The sequence below is a fragment of the Geotrypetes seraphini genome, chromosome 2 (assembly GCF_902459505.1).
Source record: "Geotrypetes seraphini chromosome 2, aGeoSer1.1, whole genome shotgun sequence".
In the NCBI taxonomy this organism is placed as follows: Eukaryota; Metazoa; Chordata; class Amphibia; order Gymnophiona; family Dermophiidae; genus Geotrypetes; species Geotrypetes seraphini.
The window spans coordinates 517,303,766-517,324,169 of record NC_047085.1 but is presented as its reverse complement, the minus strand read 5'-3'; the positions used below and the strand labels follow the sequence as shown (position 1 = coordinate 517,324,169).

At 49.3% G+C, this 20,404-nt stretch overlaps 1 protein-coding gene across 2 annotated transcripts in view; it reads left to right on the top strand.

Annotated features, from left to right (window-relative positions):
• The window catches only part of LOC117354654 (oocyte zinc finger protein XlCOF6-like), a 229,373-nt gene that overhangs the window by 92,200 nt on the left and 116,769 nt on the right, over positions 1–20,404 (top strand). The window contains exons 1-3 of one of the 2 annotated variants that reach the window (XM_033932497.1): positions 11,585–11,725; positions 11,958–12,084; positions 14,545–14,658. The exons of the other annotated variant lie outside the window; for it this stretch is intronic. Coding sequence (XP_033788388.1) covers positions 11,702–11,725; positions 11,958–12,084; positions 14,545–14,658 — 265 coding nt within the window. The 5' untranslated portion in view covers positions 11,585–11,701. Of the gene's footprint in view, positions 1–11,584; positions 11,726–11,957; positions 12,085–14,544; positions 14,659–20,404 lie in introns of those variants that run through there. 2 annotated transcript variants of the gene reach the window in all.

The following is a 20,404-nucleotide window of genomic DNA, read 5'->3' as shown; positions in this document are numbered from 1 at the left end:
GACATTGTACATATCATCCTCCAAGACCAAATTCGTGGCCATTGAGACGCAGTAATTTGATGCTTAATCTCAATGCTCCAAATGTCCCAGAGACCAGTCTTTGGTTTTTTATTCATAAATCCAGATATTAATTTGTACCACTGAGCGGCCTGGCATCCCAGGAAATCCACCTGAAAGCATAAGAACTCTAAACTATAATGATTATTAAGATTTTTTCATTCAGGGAACCCCACCTGAATGGCCTGCTTCAGTTGCATCCATCTAAAATTTTGTGATTTATTAAGGCCATATTTATGTTGCAACTGTGAAAACTCAAGCAGTTTACCATTAGAAATAACATCTTCTAATACACGTATTCCTGCAATCATCCAATGCTTCCAGATGACCTTAAATCCGCCAATTTGAATCTTGGAGTTAGAAACATAGAAACATAGAAGATGACGGCAGAAAAGGGCTACATCCCATCAAGTCTGCCCACTCTGCTTACCCACCACCTGTCTATGCCCTAATGACCCAATTTCCTTATCTTGACCCTCGTAGGGATCCTACATGGGTATCCCATTTATTCTTAAAGTCTGGCACGCTGTCTGTCTCGATCACCTGCACTGGAAGCTTGTTCCAATGATCAACCACTCTCTCTGTGAAGAAATACTTTCTGGTGTCGCCATGAAATTTTCCGCACCTGAGTTTGAGCGGGTGCCCTCTTGGTGGCCGAGGGTCCCTTGAGAAAGAAAATATCATCTTCCACTTCGACACGTCCCGTGAGGTACTTAAATGTTTTGATCATGTCTCCCCTCTCCCTACGTTCCTCGAGAGTGTAGAGCTGCAATTTGTTCAGTCTCTCTTCGTACGAGAGACCCTTGAGCCCCGAGATCATCCTGGTGGCCGTCCTCTGAACCGATTCAATTCTGCGCACATCTTTACTGTAATGTGGCCTCCAGAATTGCACACAGTACTCCAGATGAGGTCTCACCATGGCCCTGTACAACGGCATTATGACTTCAGGCTTTCGGCTAACGAAACTTCTATTGATACAACCCAATATCTGCCTTGCCTTAGATGAAGCCTTCGCCACTTGATTGGCAGTTGTCATGTCTGTACTGATGATTACTCCTAAATCTCGTTCTGCTGAAGTCCTAGTTAAAGTTTCTCTGTTCAAGAAGTACAGGACGTACATGGAGTTCAGCCATATAGTTTGATTTGTTGATTTGTGAATTGGAATAGGTGACAAATTACTCACATATCTTATTGTTTTCCATGTGTCTATAAATAATCTATTTTCTTTATATAATCTAGGCATTTTGATACTAAGTACATAGCATAATCGCAGAGGAAACATGTGGCGCCATTCCAACCATAACCGATTTGGGATATTATCAACAGGCTTTGGGAGGATCCAATACATACCCTGGCGCATAATATAGGATTGATGATACCTATAAAAGTTTGGAAAATTTACCCCTCCCTCTGTACAATAGATTGAAAGGATGAATGGCTACAGTGAGATAATTCCTTTAAAATCCTGGCCTGCACTTTCGGTGCCTAGCTTTCACGATAACCATGATTCTGCAAATTGACATGTGACTGGTGCCGGCCAATTATGGCGACATCTACAGAATCCAGGCCTTTGTTTCTCTTTATATGTTTTCCTATGTATTACCATCTATACATTTTTATATGACTAATTTTGTAGTCGATTTATGGTCAAATATATTTTTATTGAGCAATCAATAAAGTAACAGGCAACAGAACAAAATACAAATCCAGCTCAAGAGAGTATTTAGAAACCCCAAAAGCATCCCCCCCCAGAACCGCCCAAAACCAAACCCCCCCCCCCCCATCCCTAATCCCACCCCCGGGTCCTCCCTCAAATACAATGGAGCAAAGAACATGAGAAAAGAAATGAAAACACCAAGCGAATCAAAAGGGTAAAGACAAACAAAAGCATCAATTGTAGTCGATTTATACTTGTATATGCTTGTGTTTTATCTCTTGTTTTATCATTTCCAAACTACAATAAAACTTATTTGAAATAAAAAGAAAAAAGGCCTGACGAAACAAAGGTACAAGGAGTAGATTGCTGGAAGACTAACGAGTTTGTGATGGTGATGTTAAGAAACAAGATAAGTAAGGTGAGTGACTGATATAGCACAGTATTTTAAAGGTAAGTGATACAGTTTTTATGTGACAAAATGAGAAAGAGGTAGTCTGTGCTCTTTTTGGAAGAGAGGTATGATATGGACATACAGTCAAACTTCGGTTTGCGAGTGTTTTGCAATACGAGCAAAACACTCACAAATTTTGTCTCACAAACCAAGCGTTGACTCGATTTGCAAATCCCCCAGCTTGCGAACCGGCATTGCGCGAATGCTCGCCCGCCCAAAGTGAAGTCTTACCCCTATCTGGCACCGGCACGCAGCACCAACCTACAGGACGTGGGAGGGGTCTACAAAGTGATGAACTGGACAACCAGACATGGCACCTAAATACTGGGGTACCTTACAGGGCACTGCTGTGAACTTCACAAAAAAGGTGCCATGTCTTCATCTCACTACAGCTCCCTTTTAGATAATGGTGAGGGCGGGTTGGGGGGCAGGTGGGAGTTTAGGTACATGGTGAAGTTTGGGAGAACGACTGAATGCATGTCTTTTGTTGAACACCATGTATTGTATGACTGTGTATATTGTTACATTTCGAAAATCAATAAATATATTGAACATAGATAATGGTGAGCCCTCAAATCACCTCCAAAATCCCCTAGACCCACCCAAAATCCCCTATCTATCACCCTAATAGCTCTTATGGCTGCAGAAGCCACTTATAGGGCAGTACAAAAGGGTTTGAGGGGTTTTTAGGGGAGTGCACATGTTTAACCAGCAATGCAGTTATTACAGTGGCTTATGGGCATGGATCCTCCTCTCCATGGGTCCCTAACCCACCCCCAAGAAGACTTAAGCCGCCACTGTGCAGGTTGACTAGGCTTTCCTATACCAAGCTGCTGGGTGATGTTGATTTGGAGGCTGAATTTTAAAGGTGTGATTATGATTTTTTATGGGGTGGGGGGGGGTTTCGGTGCTCACTAGGGTAGTGTGTGTGGGTCTGTAGTTTGTGTCTGTAGTGCTTATCTAGTGACTTTAGGTGGGTTTTGTGACTTAGACCATGTTTTAAATAGTCTAAGTCACAACGTCAACTTCCTTCAATCCTGTGTTGTATAACTTTCGGTTATACATGCAATACGACTAAGTCTAAGCTGGCCCACTTCCCGCCCAACTCCTGCCGTTGACATGCCCTGTTTAGCTAAGGTCGTTCAGCGCCACTATGAAGGCCTAGGTCGTTTAGAAATACGTCCAAATCCCAGTTTTATTAATGGCACTTGGACGTATTTTGACAATGTTCGTACAAGTGCCGACTTAGGCCAGTTTTTGGACGTTTTCTCTTTCGATTATGAGCCCCATAATGATTATTTTACTGTGTGCATTACATCGCTTTTATTTTTGAAGACGTTTATTAAACATTATCTGTTTGAATTGGATGGTCTTTTTCTCTTTTTATCAAAAGTATTTTGAGGTCCCCAGTCCCCCTGATCTCCTAACTGTCGGACCGCTTCTAAGGCTTCCAAAATAGTCTTGTCTATTTGATTGATCAACAAAGGTATCATTACCTGTGTGTATGCCGTTGCAGCCTACTTAATAATTTTATTTCTAATGGACACTGTAAAAGGTAATATCATATTTGTGTCAGCGTGACCTATTACTAAGGCTACCTTCATAGTATCCTTCTTAATTCTCATTTGAGCATCTTTTAATGTATACCAAATTTTATCATTTGAGGGCCAATCAGATTCAAGTGGATATCGCTTCGTGACACCCCTACTAATTATCTCTAATAAAGACCTTTGGGCATTTTTTTTTTTTTTTGCAGGATAAGGATCCTCCCGTAACGCATTTTGTACTGCTACTTCTTGACTAATTTGAACAAATTTAGGGGCATCTGTGGCATCCCACATAATCCCGGCTGCGCCCAGCTCCTGCACCCGAATTACCTATTGTATTAGTGGTTCCCCAGGCTGCTGTGTAAAGCGTGCCATGGTATCCATGATTTCATGTGGAGTAACATTCTCCCTAACATTATTTCTAGTTAGATTTTCTCCTGTTTGCAGATTTCCCTGTAATCTTTGTTTCCTCACAGGCTTTGCTTCTAAACTTTCTGCCTGCTCTCCTTCAACACATATATCCTCCTCACTGTTATTAGAATTGGAATCCCAAATATTCCCATCCCATTTGTTTGGATTCCAATCATCCAGTAGATGATAAATTAAGGTTTTAACTTTTCTGTAACTCACTTTCCACCTCCGTTTCTTGTATTTATATCGTGCATTTCGCATAGCTGACTTTTCTGTTACATTTTGATAGGTTTCTACCTTATCCATTAACAACTTATTCTGACATTGTAGCATTGTAATGGCATGCTGTTGATTATACCTTTTCTTTTCCAGCTCTTCTAATTTCAATTGTAATTCCTGTTTAGCTTCATGCAAATTCCTCCAGTCTGATAAAATCATCCTTCCTTGTCTAGAAATTCCTTCTTGCTCTTCTCCTTTTGAGATTTTCACCTTTTGTAAGGAGGCACATAATTCATGTGGATCCCCACTTCCAAAAGTACAGGATTCACTTAATCCTGCTTCTACAGACCATTCAGTGGCCATTAATTTACCAATACTGTCATTCCCATTCGGAATGGAGGGATTGGGAGCCTGCTCCTCCACCCCTTGTTTTCTAGTTAGCTTTTCTGACGACATTCGATCAACCCCACTTCTGGTACCAATTTGTTCCGCCACGTATTTCTGTCAAGTGGGATGATCAGTGACACTCAGAAAAGCACACAGACTATATAAAGCCTAAACAATAACACTTTATTACATGCATAGATAAATATAAAAATAGAATAACATCACCGTGTTTCCGGACATCACCATCCCTCACAATCGGGAATCCGCAACGATTGATAGGAGAGGAGAACCGAACCGGGCTGTCCCTTGGTTGCAACGAAACTGGATTCATTTTCTATGGGCTGAGTTCGTCTCTTTTATAGAGAAAAACTGCTGCCCTCTTAGTAAGACAGCCGGTTCTGGTCTTTTGTTATCTGTTTTGGCAACTCCTAGGTCAAAAAGGTCAAGATAGCAGATACTTGTCACTGTCCCTTTCTTTTTGATGTAGTTTCCCATCTGTCTTTACTGATGATCATCTGGTTTTACTGTCCTTTGAAGATCAATGAGGTCAGGATGTTAGCTCAGCTGTCCTTTTGAGATCTAGGAGGTCAGATCTCAGATAAGCAAGGTTATTGTAGAGACCATCTGGTCTTACTGTCCTGTGGAGATCAAAGAGGTCAGGATCTCAAATAAGCAAGGAGGTGTTGCAGTTTATTGTCTCTTTGATGCTATCCAGTTGTCACTCAAATAAAGGAAGTCAGGATAGGTGTTGCACTGTCTCTTTGATGCTATCAAGAAGGTGTTACAGAGGCCATCCTTTTGGTGTTGTCAAGGTAACACTCAGGACAAAGAGGTCAGATAAGCAGACTTGAGGAGACATGTCACGTATTATGCTGAGTCCATTTACTCCCTGGGCATAACACCCGGTACCTGCATTGGGACTGGCGGAATTAGCCCTGCGCTGGGGAAAGGTAAAGAAGGCCTTACCTCACAGGGGCATGAGATCTCTCTTTCGCCACCACAAGAGAGCCACCTCCTTGTCCGGCGGATTCGAACGCCCTGGAGACGGGAATTGCCAGTGTTGCCGAGGACGCGCCTGGAGTTCCGGTGGAGGAAGCAGCCGGGGCAGATGAGCTTCTGCCGATGGGAGTCAACATTGGGGAGAGGAACCCCTCCAATGAGGTGACTTTAGCAGCAATTTGGCAAATGCTCCAGAAATTGGACAAAGCTGCAGTTAAAACATCAGAGGCTGCTTCGAAGACTTCAGAGGAGGTAAAAACTCAGAAATTCTTATGTTCTTATGTTATGTTCTTATGGTCAATTTCACATGTGTTTCAGGAAAACAAATATGGGTAAGAAACACAATAAAGGAGAATCATTTGCGGATTATACAGATCACCTAAAATAGGTCTTTAGTAGGCATTTGGGGATAGAAATTGCAGCTGAAACATCAGAGTTCTAAGAACTTCAATGTACAGTACAGCAATAAGATAGTAAACAAAACATTTGATAAATTAATGGTGGGAAGCTGGTTTCATTGCGCCTCCGGCTGCCCAAAGATTTTAAAATACAGCGGCGGGGAGCTGGTAGGTGGGGGAATCGAGAACTGGGAAGAGATAGGATCCAACTGTGAGGAGTGGGGGCTGGGGTTGGGTTGGCTTTGATATAGGGGGGCAGGCAGGAAGGAGGGATCTCTTGTGGCGGAGATGGCGGATGGGCAGGCAATATCTGCCAACACGTACCCCCAACAAGTGGCTGGCATACCCACAAAGATATGTGTATTGCATGTTGAGAAACAATACCCTACTCCATGCTCTTTTTTCCAGCCCTCTCTCCTTTCCATAATGCTTTTTTTAGCTCTCCCTCCGTCTCTCATTCCAACCATGCTTTTTCTCCAGCCCCCTCCTTTCCCTTCCCATTTCCCTTAAACCTCTCTAGCTCCTGAATCCCCTATTTACCTTTCCCCAGGACCCAGCCTAGGGTTACCTTTTTTTCTAAACGGAAAATCTGGACCCCCTAGACCTGCCCCCAGGCCCACCTAGTTCCACACATCCCTGCCCTCCTGCCCAATGACGATCTGTTGGAAGCTTTTCAAAACCCGGACAAAATGCCGGGTTTTGAAAAGCCATCCGGACCCCCAGACATGTCCTCAAAAGGCGAACATGTCCGGGGAAATCTGGACTTCTGGTAACCCTAGCCCGGCCACTATAATTGAATCTTCTAGCACCCAGCAGTAGCAACGAGGTGAGCCTGTTACCACTGACTTTGCCCTGGAATCCATTTCTCCCTGGACTGAGATCTTCCAGCCACACAAGATGGTGACGTCCCCGTGACGGAGCCGACCCGGCAGTCTACAGCTGCAAAGCTAAAGTGCTTTGCACATGTGTCAGCCCTCCCGCCCGAATGTATCCATCCTGACCCCTATATAAACAAGCCCCCAACCGACCAAAACAGTTTTAAAAATTTACGTGATAGTGTACAGACTCGGTAGTCTAAACGGTGTCGGCCGTTGTTCTTATCGCTTCAACTTTTGCTTCTTTTTCTTTCCTAACTTTGCACTACGTGATTTTGATTTAGCAGCGCTTTTCTTTCAAATGTCGGCGCGGGTCAAACCTGGTTTTAAGCACTGCTCCTCCTGTGCTCACAAGATGTCGGTAACTGACCCGCATGCTTCCTGCATCCGATGTCTGGGGCCCCAACATCAGACCATGTCCTGCGCTCTTTGCGCTCAATTGAACAAGAACTCTCTGAAAATTCAAGCGCTGAAACTGAAGGACTTTGCTCTGCCCCCCAAAGCGGCTTCCGCTTTCCCCTCCGCCTGTCTGCAAGGGGTATCGGAGCCGCTGGGGCCACCAAACAAGGTACCGAAGCTTGCCTTTAGCAAGCAGGCTCAGGCAGCAGCGTCTCCTGCGTGTCTAACGTCGGTGCCGATGACGTCACACGCAGGGATGCTTCCTATTGGTGCAGCCACTGCTCCCTCTGCCCAATCCCTGCAGGATCGCTCCCTCTTGGTCCCGCCTTCGTCCCCGACTAAATCCAGCCGTCGGCACCGAGCTCCTGTCCGCCGGGAGCCTGCAGCACTGACTTCCACCTCCCTAGACCGGCATACCCGATCAGCCTCAGCTAGTCCCCCATGGAAAGTACAGAGGAAATCTAAACATCTTATTTCCTGTACTTCCTCCTCCTCCTCAGGTTCTCCTCCTGCCTTGTCTGATGCTGCTGCTCTAGCCCAGGATTTGCTTCCTCCCCTGCTCCCTCAGCAGTCTCAGCCTCTGATGCAGCCTGCACTTTTTCAACTGTTCCAGCTTTTTCAACAACTGCTTTCTGCCTCTCCTCTGCTCCTCTCCGCTCAGCCTCTTGAACCAGACAACCAACTTACATCTCCTCCTCACCTGGTACAGCAGTCAGATGTTCATATCTCTGACTCTGTCTCCACTACCTCTTCTATGGAAGCCGCAATCCATTCCTCATATGCTTCCTCCTCTCGCTCTCCCTCGCCTGATATGCAGACGGACCCCCTGCTCTCTTCACTGGCTCCTGACGATGCTCCCTCTGAGCGGGATAGAGTGTCACCCCCTGAAGACACATCATATCCACGTTTCCACTCCAGGATGGCGACTTCTTTACAATTGGCCACCACTGTTCAACCTGACCCCAGGGAACAGCGACTTCAAGTGCTTAAGTATCTTCATATTCCCAAAGAAGTGGTCTCGCTGACCCTTCATGATACTTTGGCTGAATCTCAGAAAGCAATCTGGACCACCCTCTACTCTTCCAGGGTCACTAAACGCAGTCTGGAGCACAAATATAAAGTCCAGGACTTAGCGGGGTTTGGCAAAACTCAACTGCCTCACCAATCCTTGGTTGTTCGCTTGGCTTTACGAAAGTCCAGATCATCCAAAGACTTTGCATCTACTCCCCCATCCGAGATATGCGCATCATGGATGCCATGGGGAAACGATCATACCAAAACTCCATGTTGTCTGGAAAAATTGCAGTACATCAATTCTTCTACACCCAATATTTATATTCTAATATGGAAGATATGCGAAAATTGGTCACTACGTTACCGGTGCCCACACAGGAAGCTTTTAATGCCATCCTCTCCAACTTTGAAGAATGCTCCAAGAACCTGATCCGAGCAGATGATGATGCCTTTGACACCGCTATGAGGGGAGCGGCTACCGGCATTTGCACCCGGAGACTGGCCTGGTTGCAATGCTCTAAATTGGGGGTGGACATCCATGCGAAAGTGGCCGATGCTCCTTGCCTGGGTGACCGCTTATTTGGAGACAAAGTCAAAGACCTCATTGAGGGTCTTAAGGAGGACTGTACCACCCTGGAAGAGGATATCGCGCATCACTCTAAACAACCCTTTAAGAAGCAGCAGTCTTCTCAAAGGAATTTCAATCCCAGGAAATCGTTTTCTTCTGCCAGACAGTATGCTCCCTATCCTCAAAAGCAGTTTTGGCCCTATAAACAGCAATCCTCAAACAGGGCTCCACGAGACCGTCGATTTCAGAAACCCTCTCAGCCTGCTGGGCAGAAGCCCCAACAATCTTTTTGACAACCCTCCACTTCCCGCTGTCCCAGTGGGAGGTTGGTTGCGGTATTTTCTCCAGATCTGGCGGGATATTACCACAGACACGTGGGTCTTGCGCATCATTCAAAATGGATACCATTTCCGTTTCCATTCTCCCCCTCCATGGTGCCCCCCTTCCCAGCAGCTGATTCAACCATCTCATCTGCTTCCTTTGCAACAAGAGTTATCTCGACTGCTGGACATTCAGGCCGTGGAGCCGGTTCCTGAACTCCAGTGGGGCCAGGGGTTTTATTCAAGATACTTCCTCATTCCGAAGAAAACAGGAGGTGTTCGTCCGATTTTGGACCTGCGGAACTTAAACAAATTCATATTGAAGGAGAAGTTCCGCATGCTCTCGGTATCCGCCATTGCTCCGCTTCTCCAAGTCAACACTTGGCTCACATCAATAGATCTGCAGGATGCGTATCTTCATATTTCCATCCATCCCTCTCACAGACAATATCTTCGCTTTGTGTTTCTGAACCGTCACTACCAGTACATGGTTCTCCCTTTTGGCCTCTCGTCCGCACCAAGGGTCTTTTCGAAATGTGTTATCCCCATAGTAGCACATCTTCGCAAACTGGGACTGTCCATCTTCCCCTATCTGGACGACTGGCTCATTTCGGCTATGACCCCCTGCCTCACTCGACAAGCATTGAGTCAAACCATTCAAGAACAGGAAGTCGCTGTAGTGAGGCGGCAGGCTTGGGGGCAGGCTTGCCTTATTGCTAATGCCGGCTGCCTGAAGATTAAATTATAGCATCCGGGCCAGGGGAGATGGTAGGTGGGAGAGCTGGCTCAACCTGGATCAACTACCCCAATTTAAAAAAAACCAAACATCTGAGCACCCAGATAATCCTTGAAAAAGAGGACATGTTTGGGATTTCCTGGATGCCTGGTAACCCTACCTGGGGTCACTCTCTTCATAAAGCTATTCCTAAGATGGGATATGGGCAGACAATTCATCAGGGAATGAGAATCTGGGAGTAAATATTCTGCATTAGCAGAAGCTTCTGCTGTTTGCAGGATTTAGAAATGGATCAGGATCATTCTCTGGCTACAGGGGAGAAGCTTTAGGGTTTCTCTCTTGCAGTGCTGGGGGAAAGGAGAGAAGGGCAGAAAGTGAGATCAGGACTGGAGGGTTTTAGCTCATTTGAGCTTTTACAAGGATACAGACCGATGACATCATAAAGAGGAGGGCGGAGCTTCTCATTGAGGAACCGCCTACATTTCCTAGACTTCACCCTGCAGTTACAGAGTCTCCTCCCCCTCCTGGAAGGGGCGGAGCTTGAACATTGCTGACTACACTTATTTCTATAGTGCTGCTAGGGATAGGCAGCACTGTACACATAATATAGAAGCACTTTCTCCGTCCCCCAATCTGATTTCCACAACAGAAGAGAGAAGCTGAACACGAGAACTGACCACTTAGGAGGAACCAGAGCTGGGAATGGCTGAAGAGCAGACAGGACTACACAACTTCCCGCCTTTCCCTTCCTCCCTCCCTCCTTAAACTCCTCCTTTTCCCCGCCCCAGGAACATTCTGACCAATGAGGGCCCAGGAGAAGCTAAAACCCCTCCTTCTCCCGGCTAGTGGGCGGAACTTAGTAAATACTCTTCACCTGACCAATCAGCACTGAAAGGGGCGGGATCAAGAAGAAAAGACTACCTCCCCTGAGTAAACCGAGAGCTCAGAGTGAGGCGCCGCCAGGCCTGAAGTTCACCAGAGCCAGAGCTTCCCGCCTTCCTGGGCTCTTTTCCACAGGAACATTCTAAGCAATGAGGGCCAGAAAAAGCTAAAACCCCTCCTTTTTCCCGCCCCAGAAACATTCTGACCAATGAGTGCCCAGAAGACGCTAAAACCCCTCCTCCTCCCGGCTAGTGGGCGGAGCTTTATAACTACTCTTTCACCTCAGCAACTGTCTGACCAATCAGCACTGAAAGGGGCGGGACCAAGAAGAAAAGGCTGCCTCCCCTCAGTAAACCGAATGCTCAGAGTGAAGCACCGCCAGGCCTGAAGTTCACCAGAGCAAAGCTTCCCGCCTTCCTGGGCTCTTTCCCGCCTCCAGGAACATTCTGAGGACCAGAAGAAGCTAAAACCCCTCCTTCTCCCTGCTAGTGGGCGGAACTTCTTAACTCCTCTTCCACCCCAGCAACTGTCTCACCAATCAGCACTGAAAGAGGCGGAACCAACAAGAAAAGGCTGCCTCCCTCTGTAGACCGATTGCTCAGAGTGAAGCTCCGCCTTCTTTTTGTGATGTCATCCGCCTGTGCCCAACAGGAAACGAGTCTTTAATTCGCGGATGGAGCACTAGCTTCCATTTTCGGCTCTTTTGTCTCTTCTTCCAATTGTGCAAGAAACAAACCCTGAGCCCGAGAAAGAGCCCCAGATGCATTTCTGATCCTGGGAAATGGCTGCAGGAGCTTCTGCCCAGGTAGGTCTTGTTGCAAACACTGCTGCAGCTTCACTTTGGGACCCTCCTGAGGGGAAGGAGAGAGATTTGGGCTGGGACTGGTGTCTCTTGCACAGATAGAACTGTTCTGGGACTGTGGCTTATGTCTTTGGAAATCATGCACACTAGTACATTTTCCTCCTCCCCAATGAGCACCAGCCCTTCCTGGAAGAGTTGCAGAAAATGCTGAGTGTGTTTCTGGTTTGTGTTTCAGATGCAGGTGACATTTGAGGAGATCGCTGTCTCTTTCTCCCAGGAGGAGTGGGAGTATTTAGATGAAGAGCAGAAGGAGCTCTACAGGGAGGTGATGAAGGAGAATTATGAGATCCTGATCTCTCTGGGTAAGGGATAAACTTATATGTTTATTAGCAGTAGTGGGCAGGGCCGGATTAAAGAGTAGGCTCAGTAAGCACATGCTTCGGGCCCCAGGCGGTCAGGGGGATCCAGCCAACCTACTCCAATTTAAAAAAACACAGCTATATGTAGCCTGAAGGAAATGTTCCCAGCAAAGGGGATGCCACTGTGCTCTGCGAGTTGCATTCAATGAATAAAGCTGGCAACAGTAAGAACAATTCTACCATCAGTAAACTATAGCAAGAAAAAACACACAGGGATAACCTCCTACCTAAAGAGGCACAGTGTCCCCCGGCAACAATGGCGGATGCCATAAGCTGGCTGTAAATACTCAAAAACAGGAAAAAAGACTTTTTAATTTAATCATGAGTGTTGAGCAGATTGGATGGACCACGCAGGTCTTTATCTGCCATCATTTATTATGTTAAACATGGAAAATAAATTCTTACTGTACTGTGTAAAGATAATCTCTGAAATGCTGATTAGTTGCTGGAAAGTTTTCTCTGAAGAGTGATGTAGAAAAGTGATTTTGGCTTTCTGCCCTTTCTCTGAGCTCACATCAGTCTGACTAGAGAATGACACGGGGAAAAAATCTGTCCCCGTCACCGCCCCGTCACCGGCCCACCATCCTCTGCACCGCCCCGTCACCGCCGTTCCCTTCACCGCCCCGTCACCGTCATCGCCATCCCTTTCACCGCCCCGTCACCGCCACTGCCATCCCATTCACCGCCCCGTCACCGTCCCCGCTGCATCCATATAAGCCTTAGTACTGTAATATTTAGCTTATTCCTTTCTTATAAATCAAAGTTCCTGCTGCTGAACTAGAGAAAGAGATGTTCAGCTGGCAGGGCTTTGTTTATAAATTTTTATCAACACAACTAATATACTATTTTATCCTAAAGCAAAAAATAAATAAATAAATATAATTTTTTTTTCTACCTTTGTTGTCTGGTTTCTGCTTTCCACATCTTCTCATTGAATTCCTTCCATCCACTGTGTGTCTTCTCTCTGCGTCTTCCATTTGCTGTTACTGTGCCTCTCCCTTAACCCCCCCCCCCCAATTGGTCTAGCACCCATCTTCTTCCCTCCGCTCCCGCATAGTCTGGCATCTGTCTTCTTCCCACTCTGTCTTCCACATTTCCCTTGGGGGTCTGTTCCTCTCCACCCTCCTTCAATGTCTGTTCTATTCCTTTCCACCACCACCCTTCCCTCCCTCCTTTACCATCTGTTCCTTTCTACTACCCTTCAGCTCCTCTCGCGTGGCCTATCTACCTTCCTTCCTCTTATTTTCATGGCACGTTACAATGTAATTTGTGCAAGCCACTGGAGCCTGCAAGCTCGGTCCCTGTCCCATCCCCACAAACCATCTCGCTTCTGTGCTCCTATTTTCTCCATTTCTAATATCTCCCCTATGTATCTGTCATTGCCCCCCCTGTGTCCATATACCATCCCCATGGCATGTCCCCTTTATGTCTCTGTCCCTATGCCCCATGCACATAATTTCCCCTCTTTCTGTTACCTTCCTGTGTCCAGATTTCCCCTATCTTCCTCTTCCATACCAGTGTGTCTCTTTTTTTCAACCCCATCTAGCTTTTTTCCCTCTTTCTTCCCCCCCCCCTGCTTCTAGCATCTGGCTCACCTGCCTGTCCTTCCCTTTCTTTCCTGCTGTGGGTTTTTCTTTCTGTCTTCATCCCCTTGGCCCAGAATCCTTTTCCCTTTCACTCCCTCCTTCCAATTTGAGCCGGGAACACTAGCGATCGCACGGTCCCCGCAGCCACTACCTGCCTGCCCAATCGATCCTAGTGTTTAGCCAGCTCTCTCCCTTCTCCTCACCTTAGTTTGTAGATTTTCTTTTTCGGCGACCCGCACGCTATCAGAGAGCCGCGCACCCGCTTCTGCTCAGTGTTGAATCTTCTGCTCTGCTGCAACTTCCTGTTTCTGGTTGCGTCAGAGCAGAAGATCGAAACTGAGCAGCAGCGGGTGCGCGGCTCTCTGATAGTGTGCGGGTCGCCGAAAAAGAAAATCTACAAACTAAGGTGAGGAGAAGGGAGAGAGCTGGCTAAACACTAGAATCGATTGGGCAGGCGGGTGTGAGCTGCGGGGACCGCGCGATCCTTCATGCCTCACTGCGGAGACAAGACCATTTACCGCCCCGCGGGCGGTGAATGGCCTTGTCCCCGTCGCCGCAGCGACTGCTAGTTTTCTTCCCCGTTTTCGGCGGGTGACCCGCGGCTAAAATGCGGTGGCCGCGGGTAAACCGCCACCGTGTCATTCTCTAAGTCTGACCATGCTCAGTGTGTTTATTTCACCTTGTTCTAGATGTGAACAAGGAAACTTGTATAAGGTATAAAGAAGTTAAAATGAGGTGATATTGCATTGCACTATTTACAGTAGGGATTAGATTATAATATAAATAAGAAAATGCGCTTTTCTTGCCCTAACAACAGGTTCTCTGGCCTTCACCCCTAAAATTATATCCCACATTGAACGAGGGGAAGAGCCCTATATCAGGGGTGAACCAGGATCAGAGGAAAGAGAACATGGGAAAAGCAACTGCTTAGGTGAGTGCAGTAATAAAGGCAGGGGGTGGTCAGCAAAATCAAGGTGAAGGGTCACTAGAGTGGGCAGACTTGATGGGCTTTGGTCCTTTTCTGCCGTCATTTTTCTATGTTTCTATGGACTGGGGTAAAATTACCTTCTCTAGACACCTTTTGTAGGGTAAGTCTCCAGTACATGGGCTTATCCCAGGACAAGCAGGCAGCATATTCTCACATGTGGGTGACGTCATCTACGGAGCCCCGACGCGGACAGCTTTTCAAGCAAACTTGATTGAAGCTTTCAAGTTTGCTAGTGCTGCACCACGCATGTGTGTGCATTCCTGATCCACTAGAGGGCGCATACCCTCCTCATGGTCCTCAGTTCTTAGTTTTCCGCGGAACCAGAAAGCCCTGTCTCTCTTCTCTCCGTTCTTCTAAGTGCCTTTCTAGCACCGCGGCTTCTTTCTTTTGTTAGGGAGTCGCTGTGCGTTTGTTGCTTGATCGTGTATTTCTTTGTTTTCAAAAAAAAAAAAAAAGGACTTTTTGTTGTGTTTCTACCCGGCTGGCCCTTCTTGGGCCTCAGCCATGCGGCTAGGCCTCATTTGGCTGCAGCTGTATTTTCTTCTTCCCTGGCCTCTCTTTGGGCTCACCTCGTGTGAGCAGGATGGCCGGGACCCTTGTTCCTTCGTTGGAATCGGACTGAGTAGCTTCGATCCCTGGTAAGTCTTCTTTCTTTCTTTTTGTCTTCTAGCTGCGTTACCTCGGTAATGCCATCGGCTGAGTCTCAGGCATTCCAGGCATCGAGTGCAGTCGTGCCCGCCTCTACGAGACCTTCAAAGCGTGCCTCCTTTCATGGGAATACTCATATCGAGGTTGCCCTTATGGAGCGCACTGCTGCACCTTTCTTACCAGTTTCATTGGTACGGTGCCGACTTCTGAACCTCGATGTGCCTCGACGTCGACTGGAGCTTTGTGCCTCGACGTCGACTGGAGCTTTGTGCCTCGACGTCGACTGGGGCTTCGTGCCTCGACGTCGACTGAGGCTTCGTGCCTCGACGTCGATTGAGGCTTCGTGCCTCGACGTCGATTGAGGCTTCGTGCCTCGACGTCGATTGAGGCTTCGTGCCTCGACGTCGACTGAGGCTTCGTGCCTCGACGTCGACAGGCTTCGTGCCTCGACGTCGACGGAAGCTTCGTGTCTCGACGTCGATGGAGGCTTCGTGCCTCGACGTCGACGGAGGTTTCGTGCCTCGCCGTCGACTGGGCTTGGTGCCTCGCCGTCGACTGGGGCTTCGTGCCTCGACGTCGACTGAGGTTTCGTGCCTCGACGTCGACTGGGGCTTCGTGCCTCGACGTCGACTGGGGCTTCGTGCCTCGACGTCGACGGAGGCTTCGTGCCTCGACGTCGACGGAGGCTTCGTGCCTCGACGTCGACGGAGGCTTCGTGCCTCGACGTCGACGGAGGCTTCGTGCCTCGACGTCGACGGAGGCTTCGTGCCTCGACGTCGACGGAGGCTTCGTGCTGAGACTGGAGTCGGTGCAAAGAATGGCCACCCAGATGGTCTCGGGACTCAAGGATCTACCATACGAAAAACGGCTTGACAAATTACAGCTATACTCGCTCAAGGAGCGCAGAAAGAGGGGGGACATGATCGAGACGTTCAAGTATCTTACGGGCCGCATCGAGGCGGAGGAAGATATCTTCTTTTTCAAGGGTCCCACGACAACAAGAGGGCATCCGTTGAAAATCAGGGGCGGGAAACTACGAGGTGACACCAGGAAATTCTTTTTCACTGAAAGAGTGGTTGATCGCTGGAATAGTCTTCCACTACAGGTGATTGAGGCCAGCAGCGTGCCTGATTTTAATGCCAAATGGGATCGGCACATGGGATCTATTCACAGGGCAAAGGTAGGGGAGAGACATTAAGGTGGGCAGACTAGATGGGCCGTGGGCCCTTATCTGCCGTCTATTTCTATGTTTCTATGTTTCGTGCCTCGCCGTCGACTGGGCTTGGTGCCTCGCCGTCGACTGGGGCTTCGTGCCTTGACGTCGTTTGAGGCTTTGTGCCTCGACGTTGACTGGGGCTTTGTGCCTCGACGTCGACTTCGGCTTGGTGCCTCACCGTCGCCTGAGGCCTTGTGCCTCGATGTAGAATGCGGCTGGGTGCCTCGACGTCGTCTAAGGCTTTGTGCTTTGATTTTCTGCCTCAATGTCGACTGGGGCTTGGGGTCTCGATGTCGACGGAGGCTGGGTGTCTCGGCGGATGCTTTGTACCTTCGACGTCGGCTGCGGCCGTGTGCTCCGCGTCACTTGACGCTTGTGCTTCGACGTCGCCTGAGGCTTGTGCCTCGACGTCGACTGAGGCTGGGGGCCTCATTGTCGGCTGGTGCTCTGTGCCTCGTCGTTGCCGAGGCTTCGGGCCGTCGACGAGGACTTTGTGACTTGACATCGCTTGGGGCTTTGTGCCCTTTGGTTGGCTATGGCCTTGTGTTTCGAAGTCGACTGTGGCTTGGTGCAGCAACATCGATGGGGGCTTTTTACCTCGGCAGCGGCTGAGGTTTTGGGCCTCGGCGTCGACTGCAGGTTTGCGCCTCGGCGTCTCCAGCTCCGGTTCGAGAGGGTTCCCTGCTTTCTCTTCGGTTCATTCCGGACAACCGTGACGGAATCTTGTAGTGCGGAGCGTGGTTTCCTGGAGGAGACTCTCTCCCTGCTCCGGCTCTATTGCTCCAGCCATGCGTCATCTCGCTTGGCGCAGAGTGTGGCTGAGGATCCAAACCTCCAGGATCGTGTCGCTGCTTTTACTTGCGTGAGTTCTGCGCTTATTGAGGCCTCTCTTGCGGTGGCCACTAACCGCCTCTCAGAACGCGACCGGTCTTTCGCCTTCAGCTAAATCCCGTCTGCCTTGGTGGTTTGGACTCCTTTTCCGGAGGGGCCCTCCGGATCCCTTTCTTGTGTTATCTCGGCCTCCTTCACAGCAGCCGCAATAGCTGCAGCAGCGCCGGGTTAGGGTTCAGCCGCAGGCTTCGGCGACTCCTGGCTGTCTTTTTGTCTATTCTCGCATAGCCTTCGGGCTGCTCTCCTTCTGGGGATTCCTCCCCTCCCTTCGGGAGGGGTGTCTCCGTGTCTACGCACCGGGAGTATAGCCTCACTTCTGTCGGTTGGGCTTTTCCATCCTCCCATCTGCGTCTGGTCCTGGACCTTCGTGACCTGCACTAGTTTCTAGTACGGGAGTGGATCAGACTCTGCCCGCCCCAGTCTCGGGAGTCCGTCGGGGCGGACCTGGACCCAGTTTGTCTGCGCTCCTTCTTGTCTCGGCCTCAGGGGGAGGCCCTTGTTTGTTTATGCCGGAAGGTGGCCCCTCTGTCCTCGGTCCGCCTCCGGTCTTTTCTGCCTCTGCCTCGGCAGGCTGCCTGTCGGCGCTTGAGTGGGCTGGTGTCTCAGCGGTCTTCGGCCTCGGCCGAGCTGATGCTGATCCTTTTGGGATCAGGGGTCTCCACGGTGGATGTCCCGATGTTCGCCTGGTTTCATCTTCGTGTTCCCCGCTGGACCCGAGCATCTCAGTGATGGCAGGATCGGGATCCCGCTTCCCAGCACATTGTGGTGCCTCCCTCCTTGACACGCTTGTTTCGTTGGTGGGCCACCTCTTCGTATCCCCGCATCAGAAGGTTCTGCCGATGGACTCCTCGGCATTGGCTTAGGGATGCACCTCGAAGGCCCTCGGACTCAGGGTCCTTGGTCGGGTGCGGACTGTCGCAGCTGCATCAATCTGCTGGAGATCCGGCCCATTTACAATGCCGTGGTGGATTTTCGTTATTGGTTGCAAGATTGCGGGGTCCTGGTGCGTCCCGACATCTCGGTGGCGATGTATTCTGTGACCAAGCCAGGGTGTACAGGTTCCCTGTGGCTTTGCAGGGAAGCCCTTCGTCATTGGCAGGGGGCGTTACACCACTGCTTCTTTCTTTGGGCGGTGTGTTTCCAGGGCGTGCAGCATTGTCTGGTGGACACGTTGAGTCGCCCTTTTCGGCCGCATGAATGGTTGCTCCATTCTCAGACTCTGCAGCATGTGGTTGTTCGGTGGGGAACCCGACAGGTAGTTCTGTTCGCTTCGCCCCTCACCCTCTGGTTGCCTCGATATTGCTCGAGGATGTTCTCCCGGGTTCGCATCGAGGTGGATGCTTCCTTCTCGATGGAATGGGCAGGTTCCTCTATGCGTTCCCTCCCTTTACTCTGATTCTCGGGTCTTTGCTACACCTCCTGTCGGTCTGCGCCACCAGGATCTTGATGGCTCCTCTGTGGCCCTGGCGGCCATGGTTCTCCCTGCTCCTCCAGCGTGTCAGGGAGACTCAGTTTCTACCTATGTTCCCGTCTCTGCTGTCTCATTGTTGCGGTTTCTGGTGCATTCCAATCTGCAGTCTCTACACTTATCAGCTTGGTTCCTCGCAACGTGCCTCCATCCTTCTGTTCCTCTCAGTCGGTGGGAGTGTTCTCGAGGCCTCTCGAAAGATCTCCACTCGGCAATGTTTTTCCCAGATATGGTCCTGATTTGCTGCGTGGTGTGCTGAGCACCGCATGGATTCGCTCTCCGCCTCCTTGCCTTCAGTGCTGGATGATCTGTTGCACTTGTCTCGGTCTGGTCTCAAATCTACATCTATTCGAGTCCACCTCTGTGCATTTGCTGCCTTTCATCGGCCGCTGAATGGGACACTGCTCTCCGTCCTTCCGACGGTTTCCCGCTTTATGAGGGATCTCTTCATTGTACATCCTCCGCTCAAAGCCCCTCCGGTGGTTTGGGATCTTTGTGTGTTCCTGGCTCAATTGCTGATACCTCCTCTTGATGGAGCTCTTTTGAATTACTTCACCTGGCAGGTGGTATTCCTGGTTGCTCTCACGTCTGCTCGCAGAGTCAATGAGCTGCAAGCTCTGGTTGCGGACCCGTCTTTTCCTGTATTTCATCATGACACGGTGGTCCTGCGTGCTCAACCCCAGTTCTTGTCCAGGGTGGTTTCGGACTTTCCGTTCGATCTTTCCATTGTTCTTCCAGTCTTTTTTCCGAAGCCCCACTCGCCTCCTGGCGAGGTGGCGCTTCACACACTTGACTGTAAGAGGGCGTTGGCTTTTTGTCTTCAACGCACTCAGTCTCCTTGGACGGTTCCTCAATTCTTTTTGTCCTTCCCCTAATTGGTTGGGACGCCCAGTTTCCAAGCGCACCTTGTCCAACTGGTTGGCTGCTTGTATTTCCTTTTCCTATGCTCAGGCTGGTCTCGCGCTGCATGGTCGAGTCACGGGACATAAAGTCCGAGCGATGGCGGCTTCTGTAGCTTTCCTCAGGTCGACGCCTATCGAGGAGATTTGCAAGGCTGCCACTTGGTCTTCGGTTCATACTTTCACCTCCCACTACTGCCTGGATACTCTGTCCAGGAGCGACGGCCGGTTTGGCCGGTCAGTTTTGCATAATCTGTTTTCTTGGATTGCCAACTTCCCTCCGTCCCTTTTTGGTTAGCTTGGAGGTCACCCACATGTGAGAATATGCTGCCTGCTTGTCCTGGGATAAAGCACAGTTACTTACCGTAACAGGTGTTATCCAGGGACAGCAAGCAGATATTCTCACAACCCGCCCGCCTCCCCGAGGTTGGCTTCTTTGCTAGCTATCTGAACTGAGGACCATGAGGAGGGTATGCGCCCTCTAGTGGATCAGGAAGGCACACACATGCGTGGTGCAGCACTAGCAAACTTGAAAGCTTCAATCAAGTTTGCTTGAAAAGCTGTCCG